Source organism: Nilaparvata lugens, chromosome 3, assembly GCF_014356525.2.
Source record: "Nilaparvata lugens isolate BPH chromosome 3, ASM1435652v1, whole genome shotgun sequence".
Classification (NCBI taxonomy): Eukaryota; Metazoa; Arthropoda; class Insecta; order Hemiptera; family Delphacidae; genus Nilaparvata; species Nilaparvata lugens.
The window spans coordinates 16800019-16813317 of NC_052506.1; the positions used below are offsets into that span (position 1 = coordinate 16800019).

General features: G+C 35.6%; 1 protein-coding gene across 6 annotated transcripts; it reads left to right on the plus strand.

The window, feature by feature from the left end:
- The first annotated feature begins 1630 nt into the window (after nucleotides 1–1630).
- On the plus strand, nucleotides 1631–12629 carry LOC111049879. Of its 6 annotated transcripts, none has more exons than XM_039423091.1 (3): nucleotides 1631–1829; nucleotides 5089–5256; nucleotides 6987–12629. In XM_039423091.1, the coding sequence occupies exon 3, from the start codon at nucleotides 6991–6993 to the stop codon at nucleotides 10375–10377; it is 3387 nt and encodes a 1128-aa protein (XP_039279025.1). In that variant the 5' UTR covers nucleotides 1631–1829; nucleotides 5089–5256; nucleotides 6987–6990; the 3' UTR covers nucleotides 10378–12629. The 6 variants fall into 6 exon arrangements, with proteins under 6 accessions (XP_039279025.1, XP_039279027.1, XP_039279026.1 ...); XM_039423093.1 differs by lacking the exon at nucleotides 1631–1829 and adding an exon at nucleotides 1931–2178 and having other exon boundaries at nucleotides 6987–11880; XM_039423092.1 differs by lacking the exon at nucleotides 1631–1829 and adding an exon at nucleotides 2255–2491 and having other exon boundaries at nucleotides 6987–11880.
- The last annotated feature ends 670 nt before the right edge of the window (nucleotides 12630–13299 follow it).

A 13299-nucleotide genomic window follows, 5' to 3' on the forward strand; every position in this document is an offset into this window, starting at 1 on the left:
ATAGTTATTTGTGCAACTAGTGCGCAAAGTGACAGTTTGCTGCACCGAAAGAAACGTTTACGCCCGAGCCGTAGGCGAGGGCGGAATGGTTTCTTGAGTGCAGCAGAGGAACTTTGCGCACGTATTTCACATTAAGTTTTTCCTACAGTTACCATTGAATATGAAAAATGGGTAATTATGGGTAAAATTGCCTGAAATGCATCAAATGTTTTTCTGTGTAATTTTATTATTGATAAAAAACCTTAATCCTAAAATCCTAAAGTCCTCGTTGTCGTTGGTTATAATATATAATAGTAATAATTAGCGCGTTGTGCTTCGGTGCACCTCTGCTCACTATAGCAGCCCAGTCACTGTTACCAACTTCATTTTGATTTTGCTGCACTGTTGCTCCATATAACCTACTAAGTATTTTGAGTTGCCATGTTGCAAATCTGGAGTGCAGAAAAATTTTTCCCGCACTAGAGCGGAAAAGTGATTCTTTACGTTCTGTAATCAGTGCAGCAATGGCCACTTTTCAACGTAACTGTAGGAAAAAGTTATTTTTCTATCACTATAATTTCAATTTTAAATTGATTCATTTATTGGTTGTTAATTTTAAGTTAAAAGCCTCTGGTTGATGGCAAAACATGCATGTTGAACATGTGAACAAGTTGGTTGTTGACCTTGGTATTTTACCATCAGAGTGGCCAGCCCAACATGACTATTAAAGACCAGTGGCAGACCCATATGGCTGACCACTAATGATAGGACATGCATGATTATGAACATAAGTGACACACTTGTTCATAATGCACAAAAACTCATGTCCGTCCATCATGCATTTTTTTGTCCCAAGAGGCTTTGAATAAAAAACAGCTGTTTGACAGCAGCTTCTAACATAAAACCTAAAATCAATTATAACAATAATAATAATAATATAATAATAATAATAAATAAACCACTGGAAAATTACAAATTATACAACATAATTTAACTTCAAATAGAGCAGTAAAGAAAATACAAACAACAAAAAATTAAAGATACAGAACATAACCTTTTTTTGAAGCCTTTAGTTAAGATGAATGACACAATGTGAATTAATGCTGACATGTGTGTACACACATGTTCATCATGCATGTCCTGTCGTTAGTGGCCAGCCTGCAACACAGCAGACAGCAACTCTGGCCTGGTAGTAGTAGCAACTCTGGTGGTAGCTGCGTCAGTGACAATGAATGGCGCCATTGAAGACAATTCAAAGCTGGCGCCATTTGATTATTCTCCAATGACTAGTTTAATGATTATTATCTTTCTAACCTCACCAGTGAAAAAAGAACCTTTATCAAGAAAGTAAGTCCTATAAAAAGTATAATGATTAACATTGTTGTTGCTATCCTTGTTAATATTCGACAAAGCAGATAGAACTTTTTCTAGCTTTGCAACGTTGCCAGATCGTATTTCAATAACAATATTTGGAAATCTAATCAATAAGAAATAACAAAATATTTAATCTCAATTATGAAAATTTTCAATGATTGAAAAAAATTTCTTGACGAATAAAATGCAATTGATTATTTTTAACAAAAAGGACTGTGAGCTATTAGGTATTCTATAGAAGGCAGTGGCAAGGCAGAGAAAGCAAAAAATGGAAAAATAACACCAGCACCACCCAACAACATAAGACAAAAGACATCAACCATGGAAAATTGGCAATTTCCTACAAGGCTGGAAGCTAATTGGCTTAGTACCCAATTGAAAGATATGGTATCTTAATATTCGAACTCGACTTATCTAACTTTTTATTTCATTCTCTGGTCTCGGATGAGAAGAAAGTGAAATCAAATCAAGTCAAGGTTAGTAAATTACTAGGTACATGCTATGTTGCCACTTTTCAATCTGTTGGCATCACCAACGTCAGCCATTAGTACGCGCATGCGCACCGCAAAACTTATCTTATAATTTATTCCTCAATTATTATTCTATATAATTATTCTTAATTGTACATTATTCTTGACAATTATTACAAAAAATAATCGGTTCCATAGCATAATCTTTTCCGTAAGATTTTATATTTATTGTACTCTGATCTTTTTATTGTAGCACTCTGAGACATTCTTTCTAATTTGTTTCTTTCTAATTCTATATTTCTATAAGTGAATGTGAAGTTTTTATTGGAATGAATTTTGCTGATTTCTAATATGAGTAAGTTAATACCGGTATTTGACTAGCCTAATAGCATTTATGATAATTTCTAGGTTATGAATTTGTATAAGTTTATTGTTGTCAAATGAAACGTTAAAATTTGATCTGAATTATTATGGCTATCAACATAAATCAAATTAATCTTTTTATCAGGAAACTTTAATCTTTTAAAGGAATCTGTGACTGCAAACAATGTGTTTTATATCATTACACAATATACAGTATACACACACTTTGAGGTTAGGGTAAGCCTGCTGTCTACCCACTCACTGTTACTGGCCGGCGTAACGGCGTTATTCTTACAATATTTTATGTTGGTAATCAAGTATAATTTTTAACATTTACAAATTTTATGAACATTTATTTGATAGATTGAAGTCATTTATCTAACTAACCTATTTATTTTTGTGCTGTGGTTTACTAGAATGGGCTTCTGTCAGATAGTTTAGTTAGGTTTGGCTTGGAACTGTTCAACACAAAAGCTAATAATTATAACTCTTATAGAGTACAGTATAAGGTATAATTTACTTGTAATACTTTGAGATCAAAATAAATGTACCGTAATACATGTATGAACTCGTCTTGATCTCCTCCATTGATGTATATAGGTCTCAATTCTGGATTCCGCGGTCTATAAATACAAGAGTATATTTAAAACTATTAAATTTTGGAAAAACATGTTTAGTCACTTGATAGTCTAAACTCAATTGAGAAATTTTGATAACTTTAACAAACTCCATACTTTTTAATTTTTGTTCTTGACAATTTTATCCTATTTCTAGTTGGCACTAAATTAGTCATAGGCCTATCTTACGTATAGGTAAAATAAATATGTTAAAGTTGGGTTGGATAAACTTTGGTATGTTAGGTCAGGACAAGTTATATTTTATTTGGTTAGGTTAACTATATTTGAATTAGGTTTGGTTGTTATAAGCTGGGTAACGGTAGGTTAGGTTTTGTTTTGTTAAAGTTGATAAAGTTTGGTTAGTTCAGAAGTGGCCCTGTTCAGGTTAGGATTGTTTTTTTCTATTAGGATCAAGTTAGGTTAGGTAAGACTTTTGTGTAACAGGTAAGGTTTGGTTAGGTTAGTTCTTAATGGGTTAGGTTGGTTTGAGTTTGTATTATATTTGGTTAGGTTGAGTTGGATTGGTAGGTTTGGGTAGGTTGGTTTAAATAAGTTAACAAATGATAACCAAGTTTTAAACAAAAATTTGTGCTTTTTTGTTCTTTTTTTAAACATATCAAAATTTATTGAAGATATAAACTAAAATAACTGGTGTCAATGGATTTTTCGTCAAATTTTACATTGATTAGATTATTTTAGACCTATTGAAGTCCCAAAAAATAAAATCCTAAAAATATAACAGAGAAAAAAATATAAATATTCTGCCATGCTTGTTCAGCTAACTCTTCGAAATAGACAGCAATGTAATACATGGATAAACATGTCCAGACATTCTCTATCTATATATATCTAATCTTAATGCAGGATTCTGTGGCCCATATTATTAAACTGCAGCCTTTACCGTCCCCACTGATTTTATTGTAATGCAATATTTTTAATTCAAAGTATTATTTATCATGGTATTATTTTATTTGAATCACATTATGCCAATGGATTTCAAATTGTGACTTGATCATGAAACTTGTATTTCCAAAAAAATTAATCCATCGCATAGCTTATCGATCTAATTGTTGATTAGCTTGTAAACTCATTCTTTATTTCAATATTAAATTATACAAAAAGAGGAATTAATTTTCAGAAAAGATAAATCACGTCAATAAACAATGAGGAAAGTTTAAAAAATGATAATTTATATGATTGTTCAATGAATGAGTTTTTGCATACCAACTCTCAAAATTTCCAATAAATTGAGTAACTTAAATGTGTTGATGTACAATTTTACGAGATTTATTAAGGGGATCGACACATATTTGATTGCACCACCAAGTGCTATTATGAGTGATGAAAAATGCATAACGCGCTTTATGAATTATTGTTAATCAAAATTGATATGCTTTTCAATATAAATAAAAGCTTTGAGTGAAGTGTCAGGTACCCAACTGTTTATCATCTTTATTTCATGAAATGAAATAACTGTTTGAAAAAATGACTGTTTATCATTAAAGATGATAAACAGTTGGGTACCAGACACTTCACTCAAAACTTTTATTTATAGCCTATTGAAAAGCATATCAATTTTGATTAACAATAATTCATGAAGCGCGTTATGAAGCATTTCTCATCACTCATAATAGCACTTGGTGGTGCAATCAAACATGTGTCGATCCCCTTAATAAATCTCGTAAAATTGCGCATCAACACATTTCAATTTATTGGAAATTTTGAGAGTTTCTATGCAAAAACTCATTCATTGCAGAATCATATAAATTATCATTTATTGAACTTTCCTCATTGTTTATTGACATGATTTATCTTGTCTGTAAATTAATTCCTCTTCTTTGTATCATTTAATATTTAAATAAATAATGAGTTTACAAGCTAATCAACAATTAGATCGATTAGCTATGCGAACGTATCTTACTGTAGTTAAGATTTCATTAATTTTCACATCCAACCTGCTTGTTTAGCAGCTAGTTACTAATTATTGTATATATCATTTAATTCATTTTCTCGATGTAGATTAGAACATTGCCTATGCTAAAATAATTATCCTATAATTAAAATGAGCATGACAATAATTATTTTAGGCCTTATTTCATTAGGATAAATTTATTCATACTCATATTAACCTATAACTTCAAATTAACTAATAATTTTGTCTTGCTGAAATGCACTTTTAAAAAATATATAGGCTTTATCTATATACCGTTTCTACAAAATAGACTGTTTTTTGTCGGGAAAACTGGAATTCAATTTCTTGAATTTTGTTTTTCTTGTGTTTGAAGGTTCTAGATTGTTTGGATTCTGACAGCCGATGCAGATGGTTGGTCATCTGTTTCTTTGGTCATCTTGGATGGGTTGCCTTTTCGAGCTCTCCTCTAACTGACTGTAGTCTGGGGCTACCACTCATTTCAACTGTCTGGATACCTTATATAGCTTCATCTTTTCAACAGGTATGTTTTTATAATAAATAAGTATAAATACTTATAATAATTTAGTGTAGCCTTTTCACCGAAACCATGTTGTAAGCAAAACATTTTGTCAAATAAGTAATGCCAACTTTAAAATTGAAGCTGCCGTGGACATGAATGTTTCTAATATGGTCGAGGCTGCTTACTCCTTCACACATCTTGAGATAAAATAATTAATTTATATACGTTGTTATTGAAAAGCCAAAGAACTACGAATTACTTCTTGAGTCAATGTGAAGAAGGACTTGTTCAAGTGGATGTTTTAATGGATATAACATAATAAGTAATTTACCAAATTCATTTCATTATAGAATGCACCATTTTGCATGGATCTTGTTTCAAATATCGTTCGAGATAGGATATGACAAACACCATAAAAACATTTGCAGTAGGCTACAGACCTAGACATTCTCAAGGTTTCTTCAGTCTAAACAGTTTTCAACAACGAACTTAGCCAAATATGGTGTGGTTGCTCGGCAACCAGTCCAAGTTCGTTTTCAGTTTGTTTTGACTGTACACACGGCCCTAAAGGCTTATTTACACAGCGCCAGTCGGCTTGCCAGTTGAGTTAGCCAGTCACTATGCCAACGACTGGCACTGTGTAAACGGCTCACGCCAGTAACTGGCCGTTCCAGCAAAACAAATTTTTGTTTTACTGGCGCGCCAGCTTCCCCTCTACCGCGTGGCACCCCTCCCCTGTAAGTAACACCAGCCGACAGGCACTGTGTAAACGGCAACTGTCGCCTGACTTGTTCCAGTAGCTGGCAACGTGTAAATTGGGTACCCGCTTAAAGCTGGCATGCTAGTCGCCGCTTGCCAGTGACCTTCCAGTCAATATCCAAACTGGCATCCCAGCCACTGGCATCGTGTGAATCAGTCCTAAGTGACAGAACGGTAGTGAACCAGCCAGAAATATGTTGCTTACCACAACATCATTATTAAATAAAAAGACTAAAAAATTATCAAAACCACAGATTTTATTAAAAGTAGAAAGCTGTTAAACCATTATCAATCTCTGGTCAACATCATTAACTCGCCAGCTGACTAGGACTCAGTAGATCTATACTTTCCTAATCATGTCCCTCAATCAGTCATTCACTCTCAACTCATCCCTGCTTGACAAGGCATCACTTTCTACAGAATTCAATAAGTAGATGTTGATTCTTCAGAGACCCGTCGCATGTTCATTCATAATAATTGTAGGTGTTTGATACTCTATAGGTGCGTACAGATTTACGCGCCGCGAACATGAACAATTCACTTTTAATCAGCTGATGCCAAGCTTTTTATCTGTTTCTGTAAAAATACAGATATAATCAGCTGATTAAAAGTGAATTGATCATGTTCGCGGTGTGTATAATTATCTGTATGCACCTTAAGACTAAATAGGTCTCAAACGTACTTTCAAGAATCGTCTATATAAAGCGTAGGGTTCGAAATACAGGAATAAAAGTGAATTTCTATTTTATGATACCGGCTCAAGTAGTTATAATAATACTGTCATAAACACAAATGTGAATTGTGACTTTGACTAAGTAACAATAAAGCGGCAGCAAATTGGAACTATGTAAGAGTCGCTTTGTGCTGTGGCCAATGGGCTCAGATTCAGATTAGTAAATAATTATTTATGCTAGTTTCATAGTCTTGTTACTAGATTTTATACAATTGTTATATTAGTTTTATTAATATAGGCTAATTTGTTGTATTTGCAGAAAAATGGCGTCGGCTGTGCTACCTTCGCCCTCAGCTTCATCAAAGAAGGCGGGGAGGCCGAAGAAGAACAATATTCTAACGCATATGGAATGTTATGAAGAAGAATTGAGTCCTGCTCAACTATCCGCTTATTCAACCAGAGAAAAAGAGTATCGTAATTTTTTGTCACTTTTTGAAAATGAAAAGAAACATGCTGTGCTTTTGGAGAAAAACGACTCTGCTATGATATGGGATTTGAGCAGTAACATGCCTAGGAAAGCGGTTATGACCGGTGCAGGTGTGTTGAAGACAGTGCAACCGGTAGGGCGGCCTGCCAATTCCTACCAGCTGATGATGAAGCCTCATGTCGGCCTGGTGGTCAGTCCTGTCAACAAGCCACCACAAACACCAATGCCAGGGCCAGTGCCAGTGCACCTCACCTCTCAACTTGCCAAGACTCCTCCAATACAACAACGCAAGTTGCCCATTGTTGTACGTGCAACTACACCCATAGCAAATGTGACGGTCAACAGGCAAATGGCGAATAGGCCCAACACCATCAGAGCCCCGGCGCCGATGTCAGCCACCACAGTACGGGTCAATCAGCCAATCAAGCCGGCAACAATCAAACCAACAGCACCCAAACCAGCACCACCCAAACCAGTAGCACCCAAACCGGCACCTGCTTCTTCTGCTGGCCAAGTTGACAAATTCTCAAACAAGACCCCTATTGCTCCTGATTCAAGAGAAGTCCAGTTCAGTAAGCTAATTGGAAAAACATATCCATCTCTAGTAGTGGTAGCAAGACCGCAGATGAAACAAAAAGAACTGACACCCCAAATCATCCAACAGGAAAACACAAGTCTAGATGCTAAAGTAAAATCTGTTTTGATGTACACTCCATCAAAATTCACAGAATGGCTGATTCAACAAGGACTTGTACGTAGTGAACAGTTTTGTAATGAACATGTTAATCCCGATTTTACTCCAGTCAAACTGAAACTAGGCATGTACTCAGATGCGACAAAATTCCCATTCAGTGGTGGCTATGTCTGGATCAGTGACTGCTGTCCAGAGCGGAATGTTTCTGTTTTTAAATCATCCATTTTTGAATCTTCTTCTCACCCGCCAAACATTCTACTTAAACTTATGTATCATTGGTCATGCCAAACAGTCGTACAGAACATTCTCTCATGGGTCAAAGTTGATAGCCTCTTCGTTAAGAACTTTTTCACAAATTTGAGAGCTGTGTGCACTGCAGCTGTTCATGAGAAATGTCAAATGCTCGGTGGCCCCAAAAAGGTAGTTGAAGTTGGTATCATAAGTCTAGGAACAACTACAACTGATGGAGCCTCAAGACAAGTCAAGGTTGAAGTTCTTGGTGTACTTGAGCAAGGCAGCAAATCTTTACGATTGATAGCCGTCGAGCCTCTCCCAGATAGTGAAAAGGATTACAAAACAAGATTTACGAAAATTCTTCAGCCTCTGCCGTTGTTTGTTGACAAAGAAAGCATAGTTGTAACTGATTACACTGTAGATAAATTAGCATTGCATAGTATGGGATTTAAGAGCGTTGTACAAAACTCTTCCAATGAGACCAACCCTGCAAACTTATCCAACGCATATATAATGACGTATTTGAGAAGAGTTGTGCCTCGAATGTACCAGAACACATTGTCGCTACTTTCAAGGCCAATAATGCAGCAATTTCTCGATGAACTGGTTTGGCGAGAGAGATGGGGCTATTTGCCTAACAAAGCTTTTGCCAATATTATAGTACACTTATCTGAGCAAACAAGGCTTGATTCAGGTCACAACATTCTCACTGCACTTCAGAATATCTCTGCATATCCTTTTAAGAATTGGTCGTATTCCATGTGGAAAATCAATTGTACCACTGATGGCTCTATTGATGAAAAGCCCAAGCTTCTACAATCTGTTGTTCAAGAATCGGCAGGTAAACGCCCTATTCGTAAAAGAACAGCAGCAGAAGCTGACCTGTCAACGCCAGCCATCAAGATCCCTCCTCAGCCATCTTCAAACGCTTCAGAAATGGTTAATCTTGAATCATACTATTGTGGAACGATACCAGGTGATGGAGATCTCATCAAACAGGAGAAGAAAGGTCCATTAAATATGAAATGTTGTGCTTGTCGTTTGGTATTTGAAACAAACATTGAACTGATGACTCATCTCATTGGACATGCCATGAGTGAAGAAAAATATGTATCCAATCAGCCGCAATGTCGCTACTGTCTCAAGTATTTCAATTCAGAACTTCTGCTTCAAAGTCATCTCGACGAAGCGTATGCAAAAACTGGAACTACTTTGATGTGCACAATTTGTGAAGAGAAGTTCAGAGATAGAACTACATTGATACTGCACATGCACAGAAACCACTATCACCTGGAACTGCCCTACGAGTGTGGCATCTGCGGCTTCCGCTCATCGCAGCACACCGCGGCTGTTGACCACTTCTATCAGGTGCATTCCAACAGCGAGAAGGTCCAGTGTCCCTACTGTTTGAAAATTGTCGCTTTCGCCAACAACGGTCGCAAAATCTCTCAAAACTTGTACTTTTTCCTCAATCATATTCAAAAGCATAAAAGAAAGACTTTGGCGAGGAAGTGTAATAAGTGTGCCCTGTGGTTTGTGCATAAGGGTGTGTTGCGTGAACACCAGCAAAAAGACCACCTTTCATTCAAAGACTCACCAGATATACAGCCCTTCAAATCGGATGCGTTGGATGCTATTATGATGCCAAGGCCTGTCTCGGATAGTCCTATTCTAGTCAAGTCACAGCTGCAGAAAACAAAAGAAACGCTCTACGATAACAATTGTTCGGTGAACAAGTTCACAAACATTGAGATAACGGGAGCTCTAGATGGCTCAAAGTGTTGCGAGTGTGAAGGAGACTTTCTGGCCGACAGCCACTTTGACGGATACTACTCGTGCATGAGATGCCCGTACCGCACCTGTTGCAGCAAGGCCATGATGGAGCACACGACCACCTTCCATAGTCATGTGTCGGCTAGGGAGCGCGGCAATCTGGGCGTCCAGGTGATTCTGGACAAGGAGCTGCACTGTGTGTGTGGCTACAAGAGCAGCAACGGCAACCAGCTGGCCAAGCACCTGGTCGACTGTGGTCGCAAGTCGGCCTATCCGTCGACCACGCTCCAGTCGCAGTCGGCCAGCTTTCCGCCGCTCGTCAACCTCGACGACCACGACCATGAGGGAGATGCCAACGACAAGTGGCTGCAGGCCTTCGTCAGCCGCAAGGATTCGTCGGAACCCGCTAGAAACAATGATAGGATTGATGACAACCGTCCGCGCAGTATGCTCGATGTTCTGGGGCTGGTGCGCAAACCGTCCACTGAGGAGACCTCGTCTGAAAAAAGTGCCTCCAGCTAATCTATCAATCTTTCGCATCTACAAGTGATTTTCTCGTGTTGAATCGACATACTATGAACTGAAAATGTCATTTAAACTATTCTAATTGATAAATTCTCTTTTAAAAAGAATAGAAGTGAAATCCTAATTTAATATTACAAAAAATACTTGACTTCGTCGAAATAGAATTTTTAAATTTTCAACACCTATTGTTGGTATTTTTACAGGGCTACTTAATTTGTTAGATGTAAAATAATACCATAGTACCCTTTTAAAAACTTGATAGAATGTGTTTTGCTGATTGGAGGCTCTGGCGTTGATGCAAACCAAATTCAAAATTACTTTTTACTGGCTTTCCATATCAGGCCTACATCATGGCGGTTGGAAGGTATTTACAGTGTCGTCTCCGAAAGGACTCTCCACCAATACAAGCCATACGAACAGTATTATATTATAAGTTCATGGTTCATGCACTCAAATGTCAGTATGGATTATCTATCATTCTAAACACTTAACAAAAATCTTTCTTTGATATTATTACTTTTAAAACAACACATCTATTAATCTCTTATTCTCAACTTTGAGTGTATGTTTGACTTTTTTTCCAACTTGAATCATCTTCAATGTAAAATTTATGAAGAAGATATTATAATGATGGAAATTTCGTTACATAATCTTTTAAAATAATAACTGTCATAAAGTGCAAATAGATTAGTTTTATAAGATTAATAGTAAAAAATGTCTAATATTTTCAATCCGTTACAAACTGAGATGTATTTTTTAGTATTAATTGTATTGACAACTTGAAAAGTTTAATCATTGAAAAAAATATTTTGCTCACTGACGACTAAAGTAGGCCTATGCTCTTAACGCTGGTCGGTGCACTTTTTTATTTCAAATAAGATAATCTTTTTCAATATAATTGCTAAGATCACTATAAGAGTGAGAAAAAGCGGCAACTGATATTTTTAAGCGGTCTAATAAGCGAGTTATGGGGTGTTGAAATGCTAACTTTCCAGTTTCCGTTTTCTTTTCAGATCATAAACAGTTTTGATTATATTATTAGAACATCTCTTAAAAATTCAAAAAATTTATCTTTCCAAACTAAAACATTTTATTCCCCATATCGTTCATAAATAAAAAAGTAACATTTTTTGTAAATTCGATACTTGTTTATTGTGGCATAAATCGCGAAAAACGCATATTATTAGAGCAAAGCCAATTTATTAAAAAACTCCAATGGAAAATTCGAAACCGTTAACCGTTTATGATCTGGAAAGAAAACGGAGTTAGCACTTTCAACAACCCATAACTCGCTTATTAGACCACTTGAAAATTTCAGTTGCCACTTTTTCTCACTCTTATAATGATATTAACAATTATATTGAAAAAGATTATCCAATTTAAATAAAAAAAGTGTACCGAACAGCCTCAAATCGCTCGGGATTCATTATCTACAATATTTTTTGTTCCATTGACTATGTTGACTAGAGCATGCAGTCCGTGAGTAAAGGTTTTATATTTTAAAAAATATGTAGACAAATAAGTTGTGGATATAGTATAAAATATTTTCAAATTTCACATAGAGTATAACCATTTCAAATTTGTGAGAATGTTGATCCATTTGTGACTTATGATAGCTTTTATTGAAATATGAAATTTGGAAATTTGTATCTTCTTAGATACAAATTTTATTTGATCTGCTTCTAAAATACTGTGGTGTTACTGCATGGAGTAAATTTTATGCGAGACACTGTATAAAACTTGATTCTTGCAAACGACATGAAATAGAATCAGTTACCTTTGAGTAATATATAATATATTTTATATATTATTATTATTATAATATCGGGGGACCGAGCTTTGCTCTGGAGTGTAAAAGCATAGAAAATTTGTAACGAAAGATTGAATTTATAGTTTATATTTTATTTATTCATTTACTTAGTCGTACAATTATTTATAGTTTTATGAGGAGGCACAACAAGCTTATGCCCAAAACTGTCCTTTTTCAAATTTATACTACAGTCCAAATCAAAATCTAGGTTAAGCTACTATCACTCATCAAAATAACAATTTATTCACACCTAAAAAAACTAACACATTATCAATTACAAATAGAAATACTATGAATTCGATTTAGAATGATATGTGTTTGCTACAATATTTGTTAATATACTAAATGCTTTAGTTACTAATGCATCTAATTACTATTTTGGACTTTCTGAAGTAAACATGTTGTCTAAAAAAAGAGAAATAAACAAAAATAAGTTACTCTTGCTGATTTTTTCTTCTCGTGAAATCAGCTGGATAATCCTACACACACGCACTCGTTCACTCTCTTCCATTACGGTATCGACAGACGACTAAATTTTCAGCTGTTTTTCCAAGGACGTATTTATCCTTTTAATGTCCTTCAGCGAGTTATCCAAGGGTTGAGACCTAGTGCAATCGAATCTTTATATCATAAACCTACTTTGTTCCAAATTTCGTGAAATTTCCTTTCATTGTTATAGCAGCTTCAATGTAGGGGGTGAAATTGTCCTTGCTGCAACAAGTGTCAACTCAGCGGCTCCACACCTTCAACAGAGGGGATAAAGATGCGCACTATTGATGTTCAAACTAAAGATGTTCACCTACCAAGTAGTCCAAATCGAGCTGCAAAGTCGAAAATTGTGTTACAGACACCCTCTTTCAAATGTCATTGTCAAACGATCAATTGTTGCAGCAATGAAAATTTCACCCCCTACATTGAAGCTGCTATAACAATAGAAGGAAAATATTACATCATTTCAAATAGAATTCAATGCTCTACAAACCTACGATAAACATAAGTTTTTATTATGCATTGTTAGAGAGATAGGCCGTGAAAGAGCAAAACATTGCTTAAAGACCTGTATTTTCAACAATTACACACCTTCAAGAGCGAATATCTCGGGAACTGTT